This window comes from Ailuropoda melanoleuca, chromosome 5, assembly GCF_002007445.2.
Source record: "Ailuropoda melanoleuca isolate Jingjing chromosome 5, ASM200744v2, whole genome shotgun sequence".
In the NCBI taxonomy this organism is placed as follows: domain Eukaryota; kingdom Metazoa; phylum Chordata; class Mammalia; order Carnivora; family Ursidae; genus Ailuropoda; species Ailuropoda melanoleuca.
The window spans coordinates 50,006,533-50,028,774 of NC_048222.1; the positions used below are offsets into that span (position 1 = coordinate 50,006,533).

Genomic DNA, 22,242 nt, shown 5'->3' on the forward strand with positions numbered 1-22,242 from the left:
TTTGTATTCTATGAGTAAATACCCAGTAGTAGAATTACTGGATCATATGGTAATTCTATTTTTAATTATTTGAGGAACCTCTATACTGTTTTCCACAGTGGCTGCTCTGGCTTGCATTCCTGCCAACAATGCATGAGGGTTCCTTTTTTCCTACATCCTCAGCAACATTTGTTATTTCTTGTCTTTCTCATTGTAACCATTCTGACAGGTGTGAAGTGATATCTCATTGTGCTTTTGATTTGCATTTCCCTGATGACGAGTGATGTTGAGCATCTTTTCGTGTGTTTGTTGGCCATCTGTGTGTCTTTGGAGAAATGTCTGTTCTACCCATTTTTTTTTTTTTTTGCATTAATTGCTTTTTTTGGTGTTAAGTTGTATAAATTACTTTTATATCTTGGATATTAACTCCCTCTTGGATGTATCATTTCGAAATATCTTTTCCCATTCTGTAGATTGCCTTTTTGTTTTGTTGATGGTTTCCTTTGCTATGCAAAAGTCTTTAATTTTGGTGTAGTCCCAGTAGTTTAGTTTTGCTTTTGTTTCCCTTGCCAAAGGAGACATATCTAGAAAAATGTTTCTATGGCTGATTTCAAAGAGAATACTGCCTATGTTTTCTTCTAGAAACTTTATGGTTTCAGATCTCACATTTAGGTCTTTAATCCATTTTGAGTTTATTTGTGTGGATAGTGTAAGGAAGTGGTCCAATTTCATTCTTTTGCATGCAGCTCTCCAGTTTTCCCAAAATCATTGTTTAAGTGACTTCTTCCTATTTTATACTCTTGCCTCCTTTGTTGTAGATTAATTGACCATATAATCGTGGGCTTATTTCTGGGCTCTCTATTGTATTGCATTGATCTGTGTGTGTTTTTGTCCAGTACCATACTCTTTTGATGGCTTTGTAGTATATCTTGAAATCTGAGATTGTGATACTCCAGTTTTATTCTTCTTTTTCAAGATTGATATTTGGCACACCCCCTGACTTTTGATCACATCAATTTTTATCATTATTTATTGTAATTTGAATGATAGGGTAATTCAGTTTTATTACATTTAATTTAGCTCCAAATTTTACTTTGTTATAGGTAATATGCTGAAGTGTTTAAAAATATATTTCCCACTATTTAATTCATTGTAGGTATGAATGAAAGTTCGTTTTTATCAAAACGTCCTTCTACTTCTGAAGTAAACAGCGTTAATCCAAAAAAGCCAAAGCCCAGTGATGGTATTTCTGGATTAAATTCTTCAGCTGTATTTCCTTCAGTTAAGTCTCTTTCAGTGACATCTCCCCAGGCTACATCATCAAAAGGTAAATGTGAAATGTGGCCTATAAAAAAGAAATTATAGGGTCTCTTGGGTGTCTCAGTTGGTTAAGCATCTGGCTCTTAATTTTGGCTCAGGTCATGATCTCAGGGCTCTGAGATTGAGCCACATTGGACTCTGCTCGGCAAGGAGCCTGCTTAAGATTCTCTGTCTTTGTCCCTTTGCCCCTCCCCCCCTTTAAAAAAAGAAATTATAGTATTTATACATAAGTTTTAGAAGTTGTAGTAAATTTACAAACTGTTATTAGTGGTTATTTAAGGTTATAAAGTGGTGAATTTTGTATTATATATGTTTTGAATTTATTTTAGGTACAAATACCTCATCAAATCAATCTAAAAATGGAACACCTTTTCCAAGAGCTTGTCCAAAGTGCAACATTCATTTTAATCTTTTGGATCCTTTGAAAAATCACATGAAGGTAAAACTTTTTCAAAATTTAATTTTAAAAAGGTTTGCAAATCCCTAAAAATACTGATTGATTTATAGTAAATAATGTTTTGTGGAGTTATTTAAGTAAAACATCTTCTCCTAGTGGTGTTTCCGTGTAATTTAGGCAAAGATTTATATTCATAGTGATTATTTTCATATAGGATTTTAAAATTTCCCCTGAATCATCAAATTTTAAGTTTAAATTTATATGCATTATAATGTATGCTTTTTATATTCTAATTTTAAATGAAAATAAGGTATAAATCAGAATATTTTATTTAGTAGATTTGGTATACTTCAAACTTTTTTTTTAAAAAGGCATTTTTATAGGGGCGCCTGAGTGGCACAGCGGTTAAGCGTCTGCCTTCGGCTCAGGGCGTGATCCCCACGTTGTGGGATCGAGCCCCACGTCAGGCTCCTCCGCTATGAGCCTGCTTCTTCCTCTCCCACTCCCCCTGCCTGTGTTCCCTCTCTCGCTGGCTGTCTCTATCTCTGTCAAATAAATAAATAAAAAATCTTTAAAAAAAAAATAAAAATAAAAAGGCATTTTTATATAGTTTCTTTAGTTATCTTATTTTTGTGCCCATGGCAATATGTGCATGTCACATTACACAATGAAAATCTGAATTTTACATTTAATTTTCAACACTCAGACTTAAGCCCCAAATGATGGATCATTTCATGTGAAATAATTATTTTAACTCCATTCAGAATATAATTTTTGTAATTGTTATAAATTAATTCAGGTTTTTTGTTAGAATAGGAAGCTCTTGAAATTAAATTTTAAGAAATTTTCAGGGGCATCTGGGTGGTTCAGTCAGTTAAGCATCTGACTCTTGACTTCAGTTTCAGGTCATGATCTCAGGGTCATGAGATCCAGCCTGGCGTAGAGCCAGGGCTGAGTTCCATGCTGGGGGAGGAGCCTGCTTAAGAGTCTCTCTCCCTCATTCTCTGCCCCCTCTCTCTAAAAAAAGAAAAAAGAAAGATATTTTCAAAGTACAAATGAAATATGAGGTGTAGGTAACATTTCACTTGAAGTATTTTAGTATGTATTTACAGTATCCTGCTGTGGTCTGAGGATAGCCTGTATTCTCTTTGCATGCCCAGTATAAATGGCAGGAAGGGGGAAAGAGGACGAAAAACGTCCATGTAGATTATATGAAGCATGAAAGGAAGGAGGGGTGCCTTTGTGGCTCAAACAGCATGGAGTCAGGTTGGCACTCTCTCTCCCTCTTTCTCCACCCTGCTCCCCCAACACATACTGGCCTTCTCTCTCTCTCTCTTCTCTCTCTCTAAAATAAATAGATCTTTAAAATAATACATTTGACAGAAAAAGTAGAAAAAATAAGGGAACTTTTTTAGAATTTCAAATGCAATCTCTTTATTCATATATAAAGCTGTTTTGGGTCTATCACTACTTTTAGCTCCCAGAATATATTCCCTGATAATTGCACTTTGTGCTTTCTTATTATATGAGAATTAACCTGTACCAGTGCTTTCACTTTTTTTAATCTGTGTAATGTTTTGATGAGATACCTGATTTTTTTTATGTTTTGAATTTTGGAAAAGGACTAAATTCTTTAATTAACTTTAATTATTTGAGTAGATAATACAGTGATATTATTCAAAATAAAAAAAGTTTACAAAGTCATACAAGTGAAAAATCGTAATTCTGTCTCTTATGTACCTGGTTCCCAGAATGACTCTCAAAGAAAATAATTTTTATTAGTTGATTTTTGTATTTTCCCCAATATACTTTCTGCATATACAGGTAAACAGAAATGTTTTTCTTTCTTTTCTATTTTATATACAATTTATAGTTTATTATATGTACTTTTGTACTAGGGAAACTGGCAGCCATTTTCCAAAATGTAGCTTTACTTCAAAAATGTATTATAGCATTGTTTGGGATTACTCATATTAGAAACAACCAAAATTTCATACAATATTCGTATAATAGAACACCGCACAACTTTTTAAAAGAATGGAATCTCTATAATAGGTTATGATATGAAAAGATCTCAAGACACATTTTGAATTAAGTTGAATATAATATGGATAACTTATGTGTGTTTATATCATAAAGAGATGTGATGGGATAGGACAAGGAAGTTTAAAAAACTGTGTAGACTTTGCATTTTAGTTTATGCATTTTATGTATCAGTTGAAATTTTAGTATTAACAATCATTTCTAATTTGGAAAAATGTGATTTTTAGATTCTTTATAAATGAATTTTTGCTGTTATTCTAGATAAGTAGATGACTATACCACAGAAATAATGTTTTCTTTCAATAAAGAATATCTAAAACATAAACCAAAATCCTACAATAAGAACAATTTATTTATCTGAGACCATGTACCAGACTACTAAACTATAAATATGTTATTTCATTTAATCCTTAAAGAATTCTTTGAGATTGACATATTTCTCAATATTTTGTAGCCAGTTTACTTAAAGACATAACTGGCGTTCACACTTTTAATGGTAAAAACCCAAATTCTAACAAGTGTTTCCTTTTTTAGTGTATAGATTTTTGATGTTACATGGAAACTTGAAAATAGGTAAATAATTTCTTAAGTTACGGAATTTGATATTTATCAACCAGATCTAGCATATTACTAAATTATTTAGATATCTGTATTTTTATTGTCTGCTTGATCTTACGTGGATTAAGCAACACTGTGTCTCAATCTACATCTTTCATTACTAATATTTTCTTGGATGTGTTACAGTTCTGTTTTAAGATTGTAGCTGTTGTTTGTGGTATAGATGAATCTCTTATAATTGTATTCCAAAGGCATCCTTTAGCATTTTTATAAAATGTTCTTTTTGTCTTAATGTTTAATGACTTTTAGGCTCACAACCCATGGTTTCTTATGGTTTCTATTTGCCTAGTATATTATTTGTGTATCCTTTTCTTTTTAACCTTTTTCAATCATGTTATGCCCCTTGGTTTCAGCAGAGTTGATTTTTCCTTTGTGATCCTCTAGGAAAATCTCTTTTGTTTTGGCACTTGAGTTAAACTTATTTGTATTCATTAACATGATAGATTTACTTCTAGTTCTGTCACAATTATTTATTTATTTATTTATTTGCTTGTTTATTTATTTATATTTTTAAAGATTTTATTTATTTGACACAGAGAGAGAGCACAACCAGGGGGAGCGTCAGGCAGAGGGAGAGGGAGAAGCAGGCTCCCCACAGAGCAGGGAGCCCGATGCCAGGCTCCATTCCAGGACCCTGGGATCATGACCTGAGCTGAAGGCAGACACTTAACCAACTGAACCACCCAGGCGCCCCTATAACAATTTTTTATTATCTTTTTTTTTTTTCTAAGTCTTTCACTATGTGATTGCTTTGTATATATGTAGCTTAGGTTTTTAGGGAAGCTGTATTGTGTCTGTTTTTGTGCCAGTACCATACTGTCTTGATGATTACAGCTTTGTAATAGAGCTTGAAGTCTGGAATTGTGATGCCATCTGCTTTGATTTTCTTTTTCAGCATACCTCAGGCTATTCAGGGTCTTTTCTGGTTCCATACAAATTTTAGGATTATTTGGTCCAGCTCTGTGCAAAAGTTGATGGTATTTTGATAGGCATTGCATTGAATGTGTAGATTGCTCTAGGTAGCATAGACATTTTAACAATATTTGTTCTTCCAATCCATGAGCATGAAACATTTTTCCATTTCTTTGTATCTTCCTCAATTTCTTTCATGAGTATTTCATAGTTTTCTGAATACAGATTCTTTGCCTCTTTTGTTAGATTTATTCCTAGGTATCTTATGGTTTTTGGTGCAATAGTAAATGGGATCGACTCTTTAATTTCTTTCTTCTGTCTCATTATTAGTGTATAGAAATGCAATTGATTTCTGTGCATTGATTTTATATCCTGTCACTTTGCTAAATTCCTGTATCAGTTCTAGCAATGTTGGGGTGGGGTCTTTTGGGTTTTCCACATAGAGTATCATGTCATCTGTAAAGAGTGAGAGTTTGACTTCTTTGCTGATTCTGATGCCTTTTATTTCTTTTTGTTGTCTGATTGCTGAGGCTAGGACTTCTAGTACTATGTTGAACAACAGTGGAGATAGTGCCATGTTCCTGACCTTAGGGGGAAAGCTCTCAGTTTTTCCCCATTGAGAATGATCACTGTGGGCTTTTTGTAGATGGCTTTTATGATATTGAGGTATGTTCCCTGTATCCCTACACTGTGAAGAGTTTTACTTGAGAAAAGATGCTGTACTTTGTCAAATGCTTTTTCGGCACCTATTGAGAAGATCATATGGTTTTTGTCCTTTCTTCTATTTATGTATTATATATCACATTGATTGATTTGTGGATGCTGAACCACCCTTGCAGCCCAGGAATAAATCCCACTTAGTCGTGGTGAATAATCCTTTTAATGTACTGTTGGATCCTATTGGCTAGTATTTTGGTGAGAATTTTCGCATCCATGTTCATCAGGGATATTGGTAAGTAATTCTCCTTTTTGGTGGGCTCTTTGCCTGGTTTTGGGATAAAGGTAATGCTGGCCTCATAAAAAGAGTTTGGAAGTTTTCCTTCCATTTGGATTTTTTGAAACAGCTTCAGAAGAATAGGTATTAGTTCTTCTTTAAATGTTTGGTAGAATTCCCCTGGGAAGCCATCTGGCTCTGTGCTCTTGTTTGTTGGGAGATTTTTGATTACTGCTTCAATTTCCTTGCTGGTGATGGGTCTGTTCATATTTTCTGTTTCTTCCTGTTTCAGTTTTGGTAGTTTATATATCTCTAGGGCTACATCCATTTCTTCCAGATTGCCTAATTTGTTGTTATATAGTTGCTCATTGTATGTTCTTATAATTGTTTGTATTTCTTCAGTGTTGGTTGTGATCTCTCCTCTTTCATTCATGATTTTATTAATTTGGGTCCTTTCTTTTTTCTTTTTAATAAATCTGGCCAGGGATTTATCAATCTTATTAATTCTTTCAAAAAACCAGCTCCTAGTTTTGTTGATCTGTTCTGTGGTTCTTTGGTTTCTGGTTCATTGATTTCTGCTCTAATCTTTATTATTTCCCTTCTCCTGCTGGGTTTACGCTTCATTTGCTATTCTTTTTTTTTTTTTTTTAATTATATTATGTTAGTCACCATACAGTACATCCCCCGATTCCGATGCAAAGTTCGATGCTTNTAAAGTTCGATGCTTCATTAGTTGTGTATAACACCCAGCGCACCATGCAATACGTGCCCTCCTTACTACCCATCACCCGTCTATCCCATTCCCCCACCAGCTCCCCCTCTGAAGTCTTCAGTTTGCTTCTCATAGTCCATAGTCTCTCATGTTTCATTCCCCCTTCTGATTACCCCCCCTTTCTTTATCCCTTTCTTCCCCTACTGATCTTCCTAGTTCTTATGTTCCATAGATGAGAGAAACCATATGATAATTGTCTTTCTCTGCTTGACTTATTTCACTTAGCATTATCTCCTCCAGTGCCGTCCATGTTGCAGCAAATGTTGAGAATTCGTTCTTTCTGATAGCTGAGTAATATTCCATTGTATATATGGACCACAGCTTCTTAATCCAGTCATCTGTTGAAGGGCATCTCGGCTCCTTCCATGATTTGGCTATTGTGGACAATGCAGCTATGAACATTGGGGTGCATATGGCCCTTCTCTTTACTACGTCTGTATCTTTGGGGTAAACACCCAGTAGTGCAATGGCTGGGTCATAGGGTAGTTCAATTTTTAACTTTTTAAGGGACCTCCACACTGTTTTCCAGAGTGGCTGTACCAACTTGCATTCCCACCAACAATGTAGGAGGGATCCCCTTTCTCCACATCCTCTCCAACAATTGTTGTTTCTTGCCTTGTCTATCTTTGCCATTCTAACTGGCGTAAGGTGGTATCTCAGTGTGGTTTTGATTTGAATTTCCCTGATGGCTAATGATTTTGAACATTTTTTCATGTGTCTGTTAGCCATTTGTATGTCTTCATTGGAAAAGTGTCTGTTCATATCTTCTGCCCATTTTATGATTTGTTTATTTGTTTCTCGTGTATTGAGTTTGAGAAGTTCTTTGTAGATCTTGGATACCAGTCCTTTATCTGTGGTGTCCTTTGCAAATATATTCTCCCATTCCGTGGGCTGTCTCTTAGTTTTTTTGACTGTTTCCTTGGCTGTGCAGAAGCTCTTTATCCTGATAAAGTCCCATAAGTTCATTTTATCTTTTATTTCTCTTGCCTTTGGAGATGTGTCGTGAAAAAGGTTGCTCTGGCCGATGTCATAGAAGTTGTTGCCTATGTTCTCCTCTAGAATTTTGATGGATTCCTGTCTCACATTGAGGTCTTTCATCCATTTGGAGTTTATTTTTGTGTATGGTGTGAGAGAGTGGTCAAGTTTCATTCTTTTGCATGTAGCTGTCCAATTTTCCCAGCACCATTTATTGAAGAGACTGTCTTTTTTCCACCGGATGTTTTTTCCTGCTTTATCAAAGATTAGTTGCCCAAAGAGCCGAGGGTCCATTTCTGGGTTCTCTATTCTGTTCCATTGGTCGATGTGTCTGTTTTTGTGCCAGTACCATGCTGTCTTTGTGATCACAGCTTTGTAGTACAGCTCGAAATCCGGCATTGTGATGCCCCCAGCTTTGTTTTTCCTTTTCAACAGTTCCTTGGAGATTCGGGGCCTTTTCTGGTTCCATACAAATTTAAGGACTATTTGTTCCAGTTCTTTGAAAAATGTCCTCGGTATTTTGATCGGGATAGCATTGAAAGTGTAGATTGCTCTGGGTAGTATGGACATTTTAACTATGTTAATTCTTCCAATCCATGAGCATGGAATATTTTTCCATCTTTTTATGTCTTCCTCAATATCTTTCAAAAGTGATCTATAGTTTCTAGCATATAGGTCCTTTACGTCTCTGGTTAAGTTAATTCCAAGGTAACGCATGGTTTTTGGTGTTATTGTAAATGGGATGGATTCCCTAATTTCTCTTTCTTCAGTCTCGTTATTCGTGTATAGAAATGCAACTGATTTCTGGGCATTGATTTTGTATCCTGCCACCTTACTGAATTGTTCTATAACTTCTAATAGTTTGGGAGTGGATTCCTTTGGGTTTTCCATATAGAGTATCATGTCATCTGCAAAGAGAGACAGTTTGACTTCTTCTTTGCCGATTTGGATACCTTTGATCCCTTTTTGTCTTCTGATTGCTGTTGCAAGGACTTCTAGTACTATGTTGAATAATAGTGGCGAGAGTGGGCATCCTTGTCGTGTTCCTGATCTTAAGGGAAAGGCTTCCAGCTTTTCCCCATTGAGAATAATGCTTGCAGTAGGCTTTTCATAGATGGCTTTTATGAGATTGAGAAATGTACCCTCTATTCCTACACTCTGAAGGGTTTTAATCAGGAAAGGATGCTGTATTTTGTCAAATGCTTTTTCTGCATCAATTGAGAGGATCATATGGTTCTTGAGTCTTTTCTTGTTGATATGATGTATCACATTGATTGATTTGCGAGTGTTGAACCATGCTTGCATCCCAGGTATGAATCCCACTTGGTCATGATGGATAATCCTTTTAATGTACTGTTGGATTCTATTAGCAAGGATCTTGTTGAGGATTTTGGCATCCATATTCATTAGAGAAATCGGTCTGTAATTCTCCTTTTTGAGGGGGTCTTTGCCTGGTTTGGGGATCAAGGTAATATTAGCCTCATAGAATGAGTTTGGTAGCTTTCCTTCTGTTTCTATTTTTTGAAATAGCTTTAGGAGAATAGGTATTATTTCTTCTTTGAATGTTTGGTAGAATTCCCCAGGAAAACCGTCTGGGCCTGGAGTTTTATTATTTGGAAGGTTGTTTATCACTGACTCAATTTCTTCATAGTTAATTGGCCTATTTAAGAAATCTATTTCTTCCTGTTTCAGTCTTGGTAGTTTATAGGTTTCCAGGAAGGCCTCCATCTCTTCCAGATTGTTTAGTTTTTTGGCATATAGCTGTTGATAAAAGTTTCTAATAATCCTTGCAATTTCAATGGTGCTGGTCGTGACCTCTCCCTTTTCAGTCATAATTTTAATAATCTCAGTCCTTTCTCTTTGTTTTTGGACAAGTTTTGCCAGTGGTCTATCAATTTTATGGATTCTCTCAAAGAACCAGCTTCTAGTCCTGTTGATCTGCTCTACTGTGGTTCTGGTCTCTAATTCATTGATTTCTGCTCTAATCTTGGTCAACTCCTTCCTTGTCAGTGGGTTAGGCCTGTCCCTCTGTTGCTGTTCCAGTTTCTTGAGGTGAGAATATAGAAACTGCATTTTAGATTTTTCTATTCTTTTGAGTGAGGCTTGGATGGCTATGTATTTCCCCCTTAGGACTGCCTTTGCAGTATCCCATAGGTTTTGGACCGTTGTGTATTCATTCTCGTTGGTCTCCATAAATTGTTTAATTTGTTTTTTGATTTCCTGGTTTATCGAGTCATTCTTGAGCAGGATGGTTCTTAGCCTCCAAGTGTTTGAGTTTCTTCCAGGTTTTTCCTTGTGGTTGAGTTCCAATTTCAGAGCGTTGTGGTCTGAGAATATGCAGGGGATAATTTCAATCTTTTGGTATTGGCTGAGACCTGTTTTGTGTCCCAGAGCATGATCTATTCTTGAGAATGTTCCATGGGCATTTGAATAGAATGAGTATTCTTTGGTTCTGGGGTGTAGTGTTCTATATATATCTATGAGGTCCAACTCGTCGAGTATGGCATTCAAAGCCTTTGATTCTTTGCTTAGTTTTTGCCAGGGTGTTCTGTCTATTTCTGATAGTGGGGTGTTGAGGTCCCCTACTATTACTGTGTTCTTATCTATATGTCTCTTTATTTTGGTTAAGAGTTGGCTTGTGTATCTTGCTGCTCCCCTGTTGGGGGCATATATATTAATAATTGTCATATCCACTTGTTGAATACTTCCTTTAAGAATAATATAGTGCCCTTCTGTATCTCTCTCTATGGCCTCTAGTTTAAAATCCAGTCTATCTGATATGAGAATTGCTACTCCAGCTTTCTTTTGAGGTCCATTTGCGTGGAAGATGGTACTCCATCCCCTTACTCTAAGTCTGAATGCATCTTTGGGTTCAAAATGAGTCTCTTGTAGACAGCAAATGGATGGGTCATGTCTTTTTATCCAATCTGCAACCCTGTGGCGTTTTATGGGAGAGTTTAAGCCATTTAGATTGATAGAGATTATTGACAGATATGATTTTAATGATGCCATTTCTCTTTAAAGTCTTTGTATCGGTTGTGACTTGCTGCTCTGTATCACTCTTGGGGCCTTTTTACCTTTATAGAGCCCCCCTTAATATCTCCTGTAGGGCTGGTTTCGTGGTTACGAAATTGGTTAATGATTGGCGATTTTGGAACGTCTTTATTTCTCCATCAATTCTGAATGACAGCTTTGCTGGATAAAGGATCCTTGGCTGCATGTTTTTCTCTGAAAGAGCTTTAAAAATGCCCCCCCAAGCCTTTCTCTCATTCCAGGTCTCTGTAGACAGGTCTGACGTAATCCTGATACCTTTGCCTTGGTACGTGAGAAATTTCTTTGCCCTGGCCGCTTTCAATACTGTATCCTTGGATCTAATATTTGCGAATTGCACTATGACATGCCGTGGCGTAGGTTTGTCCTGGTTGAGCTTGGATGGGGTCCTCTCTGCCTCTTGGACACGAATGCTTGTTTCCCTTGCTAGATTAGGGAAGTTTTCAGCTACAATTTGTTCAAATATCTCTTCTAGACCTCTGTTTTTCTCCACCCCTTCAGGGATGCCGATGATTCTGACATTGGATCGTTTCATAGAGTCAGTAATCTCCCGTAATCTACATTCGTGGGCGTGGATTTTTTTAAGACCAGCTTCTATTTTCGTTTTTTCTTCTACTAACCCATCCTCCAATTCGCTAACGCGTTCCTCTGCCTCGGTGACCCTGGCCGTCAGAGCCTCTAGTTTTGACTGTATTTGGCCCATAGAATTTTTAATTTCTGTCAGATTCGCTCTCATTTCTGCCCTTAGGGATTCTATATTCTCAGCAACGCTTTCTCTGATGCTTTTTTCAAGTTTACTCATCATCTTGACCATTGTTGCTCTGAATTCCATTTCTGATAATTGGGATACATCCATATGTATTAATTCTGTGGCCGAGGCCAATTCTGTGGCAGAGGCCACAGACTCATTATCTTTTCTTTGCTGGGGGGGACTTCTCCTTCTCGTCATTCTGATGAAGAGAGATTGCAGGGTTGTCCAGAGCCCAAGTGTTGACTGGGACCCAGGCCGTGCGCCCTTGTTTTATAGAGATCTTAGGGATGTGGGCTTCTTCCTTAAAGAGTTTATTTATTTATTTGAGAGAGAGAGAGACAGTCAGCAAGAAAGGGAACCCAAGCAGGGGAGTGGGAGAGGAAGAAGCAGGCTCCCGGTGGAGAAGCCCGATGAGGGACTCCTTTCCGGAACACTGTGATCACGCCCTAATCCAAAGGCAGGTNGAGCGTTGTGATCACACCCTAATCCGAAGACAGGTGCTTGGTGACTGCGCCACTCAGGCGCTCCGGGTTGTGGGCTTCTTGATTTTTCAGCCTGCCTTCTGGGGGAGGGGCCTGCCTGCAGGTACTCAGAAAACCCTGTTTGGGTAGAGTCTCTGTGTCCCTTGCGAGGGGGGATGGGGATGGGCACCCTGTGAGCCGGTATTTCCGGGCTTTTGTTCTCTGGCGGCTTTCCCTGGCGGTTTGCTATGCCTCTTGAGTCAGAGCAGCAGCGGCTGAAATTCAGCCTCTGTCTCAGAACAGAGGGACCGCGGATCGTTCTCCACTGGTGTCCTGGCCACTTTAACTCTGTTTCTGTTGGTGCTGCTCAACCCTGCAGTATCCCAGGCTGTGCGCCCCNGTTGGTGCTGCTCAACCCTGCAGCATCCCGGGCTGTGCGCCCCACACCCGGCGTCCCGCGTCCCAGCCCTCACTTCCAGGGCCGGCTCGTCTCTGTCCTTTGTGTTTCCAACCCCGCCAGTCGCCAGCCGCCCCGCACGGGCTCCCAGAACTCCTGGTCTCAGTCTGGTTTCTCGCGGGTGCTGACCGCGAGTCTGCCTGCTCCCCCGTGCAGGTGGCCCTCCAGCCGCCCCGCGCACGCTCCCGGAGCTCCCGGTCTCAGCCTGGATCCAGTGAGCACACCAGAGCTCGNACAGAGGGATCGCGGATCGTTCTCCACTGATGTTCTGGCCACTTTAACTCTGTTTCTGTTGGTGCTGCTCAACCCTGCAGCATCCCGGGCTGTGCGCCCCACACCCGGCGTCCCAGCCCTCACTTCCAGGGCCGGCACGTCTCTGTCCTTTGTGTTTCCAACCCCGCCCGCCGCCAGCCGCCCCGCGCGGGCTCCCGGAGCTCCCCGTCTCAGTCTGGTGTCTCACGGGTGCTGACCGCGAGTCCGCCTGCTCCCCCGTGCAGGTGGCCCTCCAGCCGCCAGCCGCCCCGCGGACGCTCCCGGAGCTCCCGGTCTCAGCCTCGATCCAGTGAGCACACCGGAGCTCCGGAGCTCCGTGAGATGCTTGGTGGTGCACGCTCCCGGCTCACGGACTCAGTCTGCCGTTTCCAGGGTGCGGGTCCGCGGTCCGCCCGCTCCCCGGTGCAGGTGGCCCGCCAGCCGCCCCGCGCACGCGCTCCCGGAGCTCCCATTCTAAGTCTGCTGTTTCCAGGGTGCGGGTCCGCGGTCCGCCCGCTCCCCGGTGCAGGTGGCCCGCCAGCCGCCCCGCGCACGCGCTCCCGGAGCTCCCATTCTCAGTCTGTTGTCTCAAGCGTGTGGGTCCACGCTCCGTCCGCTCCCCCGTGCAGGTGGCTACCGCTTCCCGGCGCCCTGACACGGCGGCTCCCTCCCCCTTCTGTTTATCTTCCGATATCTGTGCACGGTTTCACGGGTCCCCGCTTCGTACCTCGATACTCAGCGCTGGAGATGTTCATTTGTAGAGATCCAGATGTATCTTCCTGCATCTCAGGCTGATTCCGTGGATGTTCCTGCTGGTCTGGTACCTATCCAGCTCAACTCAGGGGACCGGCTGAAAAAGGGGTCCCCTACTCCTTCGCCATCTTAACTCCTCCCCCTGCTATTCTTTCTGTAGCTCCTTTAGGTGTGGGGTTAGGTTGTGTATTTGAGACCTTTCTTGTTGTTTAGAAAGGCTTGTTATGTTAAGGCTTATTGCTATGTACTTTCCACCTTTGCTGCATCCCAAATGTTTTGAATAGTTGTGTTTTCATTTTCACTTGTTTCCATGAATTTTTAAAATTCTTCTTTAATTTCCTGGTTGACCCATTCATCTTTAGTAGGATGCTCTTTAGCCTCCATGTACTTGAGTTCTTTTCAAATTTCCTCTGATGATTGAGTTCAAGTTTCAAAGCATTGTGGTTTATAAATATGCAGGGAATGATCCCAATCTTTTGGTGCCAGTTGAGACCTGATTTATGACCCAGTATGTGATCTGTTCTGGAGAATGTTCCATGTGAACTTGAGAAAAATGTGTATTCTGTTGCTTTAGGATACAGTGTTCTGAATATATCTGTGAAGTCCATCGGTAAAGTGTGTCATTCAAAGCCCTTATTTCCTTGTTGATCTCCTGCTTCGCTGATCTGTCCATTGCAGTGAGTAGGTTGTTAACGTCCCCTACTGTTATTGTACTACTATCAACATGTTTCTTTAATTTGGTTATTATTTGGTTTATATAATTGGCTGCTCCCATGTTAGGAGCATAAATATTTACAATTGTTAGATCTTCTTGTTGGAGAGACCTTTTAATTATGATAATATAGGAAAATTGGACAGCCACATGCAGAAGGATGTGGCTTACACCATACACAAAAATAGACTTGTTGATGAAAGACCCAAATGTGAGACAGGAATCTATCAAAATTTGAGAGGAGAACACAGACAGCAACCTCTTCGACCTCGGCCACAGCAACTTCTTGCTAGACACGTCTCCAAAGACAAGGGAAACAAAGGCAAAAATGAGATATTGGGACTTCATCAAGATAAAAAGCTTTTGCACAGCAAAGGAAACAGTTGATAAAAGTGAAAGACAACTGACAGAATAAGAGCAGATATTTGCAAATGACATATCAGATAAAGGATAGTATTCAAAATCTAGAAAGAACTTGCCAAACTCAACACCCAAAGAACAAATAATCCAATCAAGAAATGGGGAGAAGACATGAACAGACATTTCTACAAAGAAGACATCCAGGTGGTCAAAAGACACATGAAAAAGTGCTCCACATCACTCAGCATCAGGGAAATAGAAATCAAAACCACAATGAGATACCCCCTCACACCAGTCAGAATATAAAAAATTAACAAGTCAGGAAACAACAGTTGTTGGCGAGGATGTGGAGAAAGGGGAACCCTCCTACATTGTTGGGAATGCAAGCTGGTGTAGTCACTCTGGAAAACAGTATGGAGGTTCCTCAAAAAGTTGAAAATAGAGCTAGCAATTGCACTACCAGGGATTTACCCCAAAGATAAAAATGTAGTGATCTGAAGGGGGCACCTGCACCCCAAAGTTTATAGCAGCAGTGTCCACAATAGCCAAACTATGGAAAGAGCCTGGATATCCATTGACAGATGAATGAATAAAGAAGATGTGGGGTATATATATATATATATATATATATATATATATAGTATCAAATACTATCCAGCCATCAAAAAAATTAAATCTTGCCATTTGCAAGGATGTGGATGGAACTAGAGGGTAATATGTTAAATGAAATAAGTCAATCAGAGAAACACAATTATTATATGATCTCAATTATATGTGGAATTTAAGAAACAGAACAGAGACTCATAGGGGAAAAGAGGAAAAAGTAAAGACTAAATCAGAGAGGGAGACAAATCATAAGAGACTCAACCCTCAAGCTGAGGGTTACTGGAGGGGAGGTAGGTAGGGGGATGGGTAACTGGGTGATGGACATTAAGGAGGGCATGCGATGTAATGAGCACTGGGTATTACATAGACTGATGATTCACTGACCTTTTCCTCAAACCAATAACACATTTTATGTTAATTAATTGAATTTAAATTAAAAAAATAAAATTAAGAAAAATAAAGTAAGTTGGATCCTACTTTGAGGATCTTTGTGGTGCTTCTGTTTTGCAATATTTAATATTGCTGTTGAGAAATCTGGGATAAGCCTGAATTATTTTGCTCTTTATAAGTGATTTAATCTTTTTTGCCTGGCTGTCCATAGGATTCTTTATTTTGGAAGACTGATAATTTTATAATGACTGACTTGGTGTTGGGGTTTGGTCAGTCTTCTCTGATATATAACATGCTCTTTCTGCTTGTTTGTTTGTGTCTTTCTTTATTTTAGTGTAGTTTTCTTGATTCATATTTTGAAATATTTATTCCATACAATTGTTTTGTCTTTTTGGGGGGAGGGGAGAATGTTGTCCAATATGCATTCATTTGATGTCCTTTGTCTGGCATATCTGACATTTTCTTTCTAATCCTTTTAACACTTAAATTTTTTAAGTTTCCTTTTCTCATTATCAGCCTTTGTGTCCTTCATTTTATTTTCCAGTGCCTGTTCACCACTGTTCTCCTTTCTGCCCTTATCTCTCTGATTTCTCTACTTTTCCCTCGATTTTGCCACTCCTTTTTTATGTCTTTTTTTGTCTTGCCATCTCTTGTTGCTTTGTGCTTTTCCAACTAGAGACAATTACTTCATTAAGTTTTTTAAATTTGTAGCAGAAATTTTGGTCACTGTTTTCATCTGCAATTGCTCCATGGTGTTTTTGTCAGAATTTTACATTTTCCTCCTTTTATCTTGTTTTTGTTTAGATGTAAGTTTCAATCGTAGTGAAGAACAAGTTGGATTTTCTTGGGCTAACTCTTTTGTACAAGGCTCCTTTTGGGAAGTGTAGGTTGCCAGGATAATCTCACATCCTGCTAACTGGTTTATGCACCTATTTCTGGGCAGAAGGCTTTCTGCAAATCTGACTTGTGTGTCTGATTTTATATGTAGCATTGCCTAATTTGCTTCTCTGTACCAGATGAAGTCTGGGGGACTTCTATCCTTCTCGCCCCAGCTTCTGCACCTGTTTTTGTAAACAAAGTATGTTGCTTTACACTTCAGGATGTGTCTTTCACCTTTAGAATGCAAATTTTTGCTGACACTTTCTAAGATATCTTACTATCGGGCCCTTTTGACTTCTCTGAACTGCTTCCAACTATATGTCTTCTGTCTGAGCTTGGCTGCTTTGGGTAGTGCTGTCATATGTTGTAGAGTCTGTGGATTTTATCTGGCTCTTAGTTTCAATGAAAAAAATTTTTTTGAATTTGGTTGTTGTGGCTTTGGATGAATCCCAGCAGAAAGGGAAAATGTTGACTTATGTTGGATGATCATATGGGAACTTCTGTTTTACTATTTAAAAATTGCATCCCACTGTCTTTGTTCCGAAAATCTAACCTAAATTTTTAGGCACTAACAAAGCAATAGAACATGGTCTCTCTACTGTGAGGAGTGAAGATGAGAATGGTATTTAGGTGGTATCTGCTGTTTGTCAAATTACAGTATGGCATTAAAGTATTTAGTATCTTATCCCCAGGAAAATAAGGGATAATCCAGGGCTACAGTGAAGGGCTAGAACCAAAAGGGTTTTAGGACTGAATAAAAGATGACCAGTTGGTCTTGGACCTTAGCTCAATGTGCCATCCATAGCTTTTTCTATTCTCCTATAAAACCTTCAGTCTAAGCCTAGTTCTCATTTCTTAAGTTGCTTTCCTGCCTTTTGGGTATTTTCTTTGGGGTTCTTTGCTTTTCTCTCAGTAACTAAATTTCCTGAACTAGATTGCCCATTCTCAGTTTTCAGTGGTTTATCACTCACCTGTCTTAATAGCGATCCGAAATATTGCTTAAAAGATACTGTGAATAAAAGTAATGCAGCATTGTATGTCAACTATACTAAAAAAAAAAAAAGATACGTTGAGATTTGTATATTTATTTTTAAAACCTGTTCCTATCTTTTTTTTTAAAAAAAAAAAAATGAAAAAACAGCAATTGATCATCCATTATGTATAATTTATGAGCATTTAAGGTAACTTTAACTTTTATAGATGTACCAAATTAGATGTTTCTGAAAAATATAACCTTGCAGCACACTCTAATATAGACTACTTAGGTTGTTTTGCAGATTTCAGAAAAAAGTCAAGTCTTAAATATGACTCAATAACTTCTACAGTCTGAAAACCAGATTTAATGTTTCAATATATATGATTGTCCACATTTCTAATTAGGGACACTATTCTATATCACATCATTTTTGTGCATTATAATGTTTCCCACTGTTGTTTGAGATCGCTTCTATGGTAAAATTGCAGATATGGTCAGGGATTTTGTCTATTAAAATGATAATACTGGTTTACATCATTTGTAGTAAGACATGTATTTTGAGTTATTTTTCTGATAGTGCTGATGGATTTACTCTAAACCATCCTTTTCTCCACTTATACTTAAATTCAAAACCAGCATGTTTTGGAAGGAACTTAGCCTTATAATAGTCCTTAGAAATAGTCTGACTTTCCTCAGATTGAACTCCGAAGTACTACATGTGTCCCAAGAAGTATCTAGAAACTTCTCATTTCTCTTTTTTTTGTTGTGGTTTCATTTCAACTGTTTATTCTGAGTGGTTGACCTCAGAAGATCATGTATATTAGGGAACTAATGTATTTATCCTTATTTAGCTTATGAATGCAACCTTAACTTCTAAACACAAATTATGTCACTATTTGTGGGCTCATTTTATTCAGTATTTTTCCCCGTTTCTTTTAGATCTATTTTAGATTTTTTTCTTGGTGTTTTTTCCCTAAACGTTTCAGAATTGACAAGTGAACAAAATAAATGCAATTGAAATGTTATAGATAGGTCTGTGTTGGATCAAAGACCCAGCTTCTCGTGTGATACAGAACATTTTACCAATGATCTAACATTTCATTGTGACAGGAGAGGATGTTATCTTAGAAATTGGGGGAGACAAACCCTATAAACCTCTTGACTTCAGGAAACAAACTGAGGGTTGGGGAAAGGGAGGTGGGTGGTAACTGCGTGATAGAAATTAAAGAGGGTACATGATATGATGAGCACTGGGTGTTATATTCAACTAATGAATCATTGGACATTGTATCAAAAACTAATGATGTGGGGCGCCTGGGTGGCGCAGTCGTTAAGCGTCTGCCTTCGGCTCAGGGTGTGATCCCAGCGTTCTGGGATCGAGCCCCACATCAGGCTCTTCTGCTGGGAGCCTGCTTCTTCCTCTCCCACTCCCACTGCTTGTGTTCCCTCTCTCGCTGGCTGTCTCTGTCAAATAAATAAAATAAAATAAACAAACAAACAAAAAAACCTAATAATGTACTATACCTTGGCTAATTGAATTTAAAAAAAAAAGGAATAGAATTCTGTTAGAGTTTTAAACTTTTTGATGTTGTTATTAATTTACTAAATAATACATTTAGGAAGAGTTTAAATCGGCTGGTGTATGTTGTAAAAGAATTACCTGGGTAGCTTGTTGAAAAAGAGATTTCTGGGCCCTGTATCTAGATACATTGTGGTTTATGGGTCTGAAATGGGCCCAGGAATTAGAATTTTGACAAGTAATTCTGGTTTTTCTAATGCAGGTCTTCTTTGGACTGGCCTTTGAGAAAAACTGCCTTAGAGAAATTCCACAACTGCAAATGATGTACAATAAATGAATTAATTATATCTTGTTGAAAAAAAAAAGCTTACGTATGAAAGTATTCCACGTTAGAACCCGTTTATGTGACATCTTGATTTTATTCATGAGGAACAAAATTTCCCCTTCAAATATTTAAGCATTCTAGATTTCAAGGTGTAACTGTAGAATTTTTCAAGATGTTACTAATTTTTAAAGCATTGTTCAAGATTTTTTTTTTTTCTCACACATTTTTTTCTACCACCTTGCGTCTGGGCAATGCAAATTAGTTGTGCTCAATTTTTAGTTTTTTTTTTTTTTTTAAAGATTTTATTTATTTATTCAACAGAGATAGAGACAGCCAGCGAGAGAGGGAACACAAGCAGGGGGAGTGGGAAAGGAAGAAGCAGGCTCATAGCAGAGGAGCCTGATGTGGGGCTCGATCCCATAACGCCGGGATCACGCCCTGAGCCGAAGGCAGGCGCTTAACCGCTGTGCCACCCAGGCGCCCCTCAATTTTTAGTTCTAACTAGGTATTATGAAATTTCATATATCACTTGATAATTGAACATACACATTATGGCATGTAAAACTACATTTCCTTTCTATACTCTATCTTAACATGGATATGAAATGAATAAGTTTTAGTTTAGTTAAACATTTAAGTTATTATTCAGTATTTATATCTGAAAAGATAAATTGCAAGGAAAAAAACTATTAGGTCAATAGCCAAGTCCTAGTTTTAGGGTTATTCTTTTAAAAAATTTTGTTGTTGCTTATTAAGATAATAGGTGTTTATTGTTATTTAGAGTGTGAGTATGTACCACATACTTGTAGATTAATATTTTTCCAGACATATTACCAAACACAGTTTTACATGGTCTGACTTTAGTTGTAAACATAGAGTTGTTTTTTGATATCTAATTTTTTTAAGGGATAAATAAGACTTCTGTTTTTTCTCTTTCAGTACTGTTGTCCAGACATGATAAATAACTTTTCAGGACTGGCTAAAACAGAATTTTCAAGTACAGCAAATAAAAATAAGACTGTTGATTCAGAGAAAGGAAAACTGATCATGTTAGTTAATGACTTTTATTATGGAAAACATGAAGGAGATGTCCAGGAAGAACAGAAGACTCATACAACTTTTAAATGCTTCAGTTGCTTGAAAATTCTTAAAAATAATATTAGGTATGTAAATACTTATTTTCATTTCTGTCTGAAAATTGGAATGCTCCAGATATAAATGTTGTATTTTTATCTTGTATTTTTCTGTGCTATTCTAGATAAGAAATTTTAATACTTTCTACTAAGGACAGAGGCAGAATGTCCTGTTAAAAAGCTTTTGTTCTTTCTTGTAATTTAGAGTTGACTCCTGGATCCACTTAGTTGTATTTCTTTAAGATAATTTAAGAAAGGACAAACTTTATTTCAAATAAGAGGAAATTGACTTTTCCCCCTATATTATCACTGTTTTAGGAATTCTCATGAGATCATTTTCATTTTTACTTGCATTTGAATTTTATTTTTCTTCACAAGAAGAACCACTTTAGTATGTCCAGTTTGACCTCCTCCATACTAATCTTACTTAATGCTCACGTCTTTTAATTCAGATTTATAATTTTTAGAACATTTACCTTGCAGAAAAAGTGATCTTCTTTAGAGAGGTACCAGTTCTAGGAAACATGTCTGCTTTGATTTTAAAATTTAACCCCTTTAAAAATTAGAAATTTAATTTCCAGTGGAATTTTGAATTTTATACATGTATGCTTTAAATTTTAGGAACTTTACTTTGTGATCTTTGAGTTACATGGCATATTAGTAGCTGTCATCCTATAAATGAGTATTAACAAGAACAAAATAATAAGACATACTGATTGATATTTTTCAGTGGTTATATAGCTTGAGATTTATATTAGGTAAAGTTGTTTTTACACCATTTTATTATAAATGTTCAGACATTCAGCAAAGTTTTTAAAATTGTACAGCAGATACTTGTATGCTTAACACCTTGATTCTACCATTAACATTTTACTGAACTTGTTTCATCATATATCTATTCATTCTTCCTTCAAACTATTTTTTTCTTATGCATTTCAAAGTAAGCTGCAGACATCAGTATACTTCCCTTAGAGAGCATGTGTATGTGTGTGTTTGTACAAACATACATATGTATGCCTTTTTATGTTTACCTTTGGTAACTTTGTAAATAACATTCTTAGGTACCTATAGGTTACTTCTGGACCCAATATTTATTTCATTTTACTGTGAGTTCTTAAGTCCAAAAAGAAGCATACAGAAAAACCCAGAAATACATTGTGATATACTCCTATAACAGTTATTAAAGCTTTGTTCATGGTGGTGGTTTATAGCTTCCAAATTGTTTCACATATGTTATTTCATATGAGTCCTCACATTTCTTTATCTCCTTCAATTAAACTTTAACAGCCATCAGTAGTTCATGGTTTAACAGAAGAGATGTTGTACTTTGTGATATAGCACTGAAATAATATTACAGTAGAACTCTATCACCTATTTCCATATTCTTGCCATTTTAATAGTAAAGTACACCAGAAAAATCATGTTAGTAAATATGGTGAAAGCGTAGAAATATGTTTCACTGATTTAGTTCCTTGTTATACTTAAATATGTATACATTAGATGTTATTACAGCAATAGCTTTTGGTTTTCCTTTGAGATTAGCCCACTTAATATTAAACATATGAAAATTAAATTCCTTTTTTTGTTTTTATTTCAGAAGAGTAGTTACATATTTCTAGGGTACCTGAATATTTCAAAATTTAAAGCAAACAGCATTTATAACATCC

General features: G+C 37.7%; 1 protein-coding gene across 8 annotated transcripts in view; it reads left to right on the forward strand.

Moving 5' to 3' along the window:
- ZNF280D (zinc finger protein 280D) overlaps positions 1-22,242 on the forward strand; it is a 136,808-nt gene that overhangs the window by 42,457 nt on the left and 72,109 nt on the right. For all 8 annotated transcript variants that reach the window (XM_034660936.1, XM_034660937.1, XM_034660934.1 and 5 more), the window contains 3 exons: positions 1,136-1,306; positions 1,629-1,738; positions 20,382-20,605. In XM_034660936.1, the coding sequence (XP_034516827.1) occupies positions 1,136-1,306; positions 1,629-1,738; positions 20,382-20,605 (505 nt within the window). The remainder of the gene's footprint in view (positions 1-1,135; positions 1,307-1,628; positions 1,739-20,381; positions 20,606-22,242) is intronic.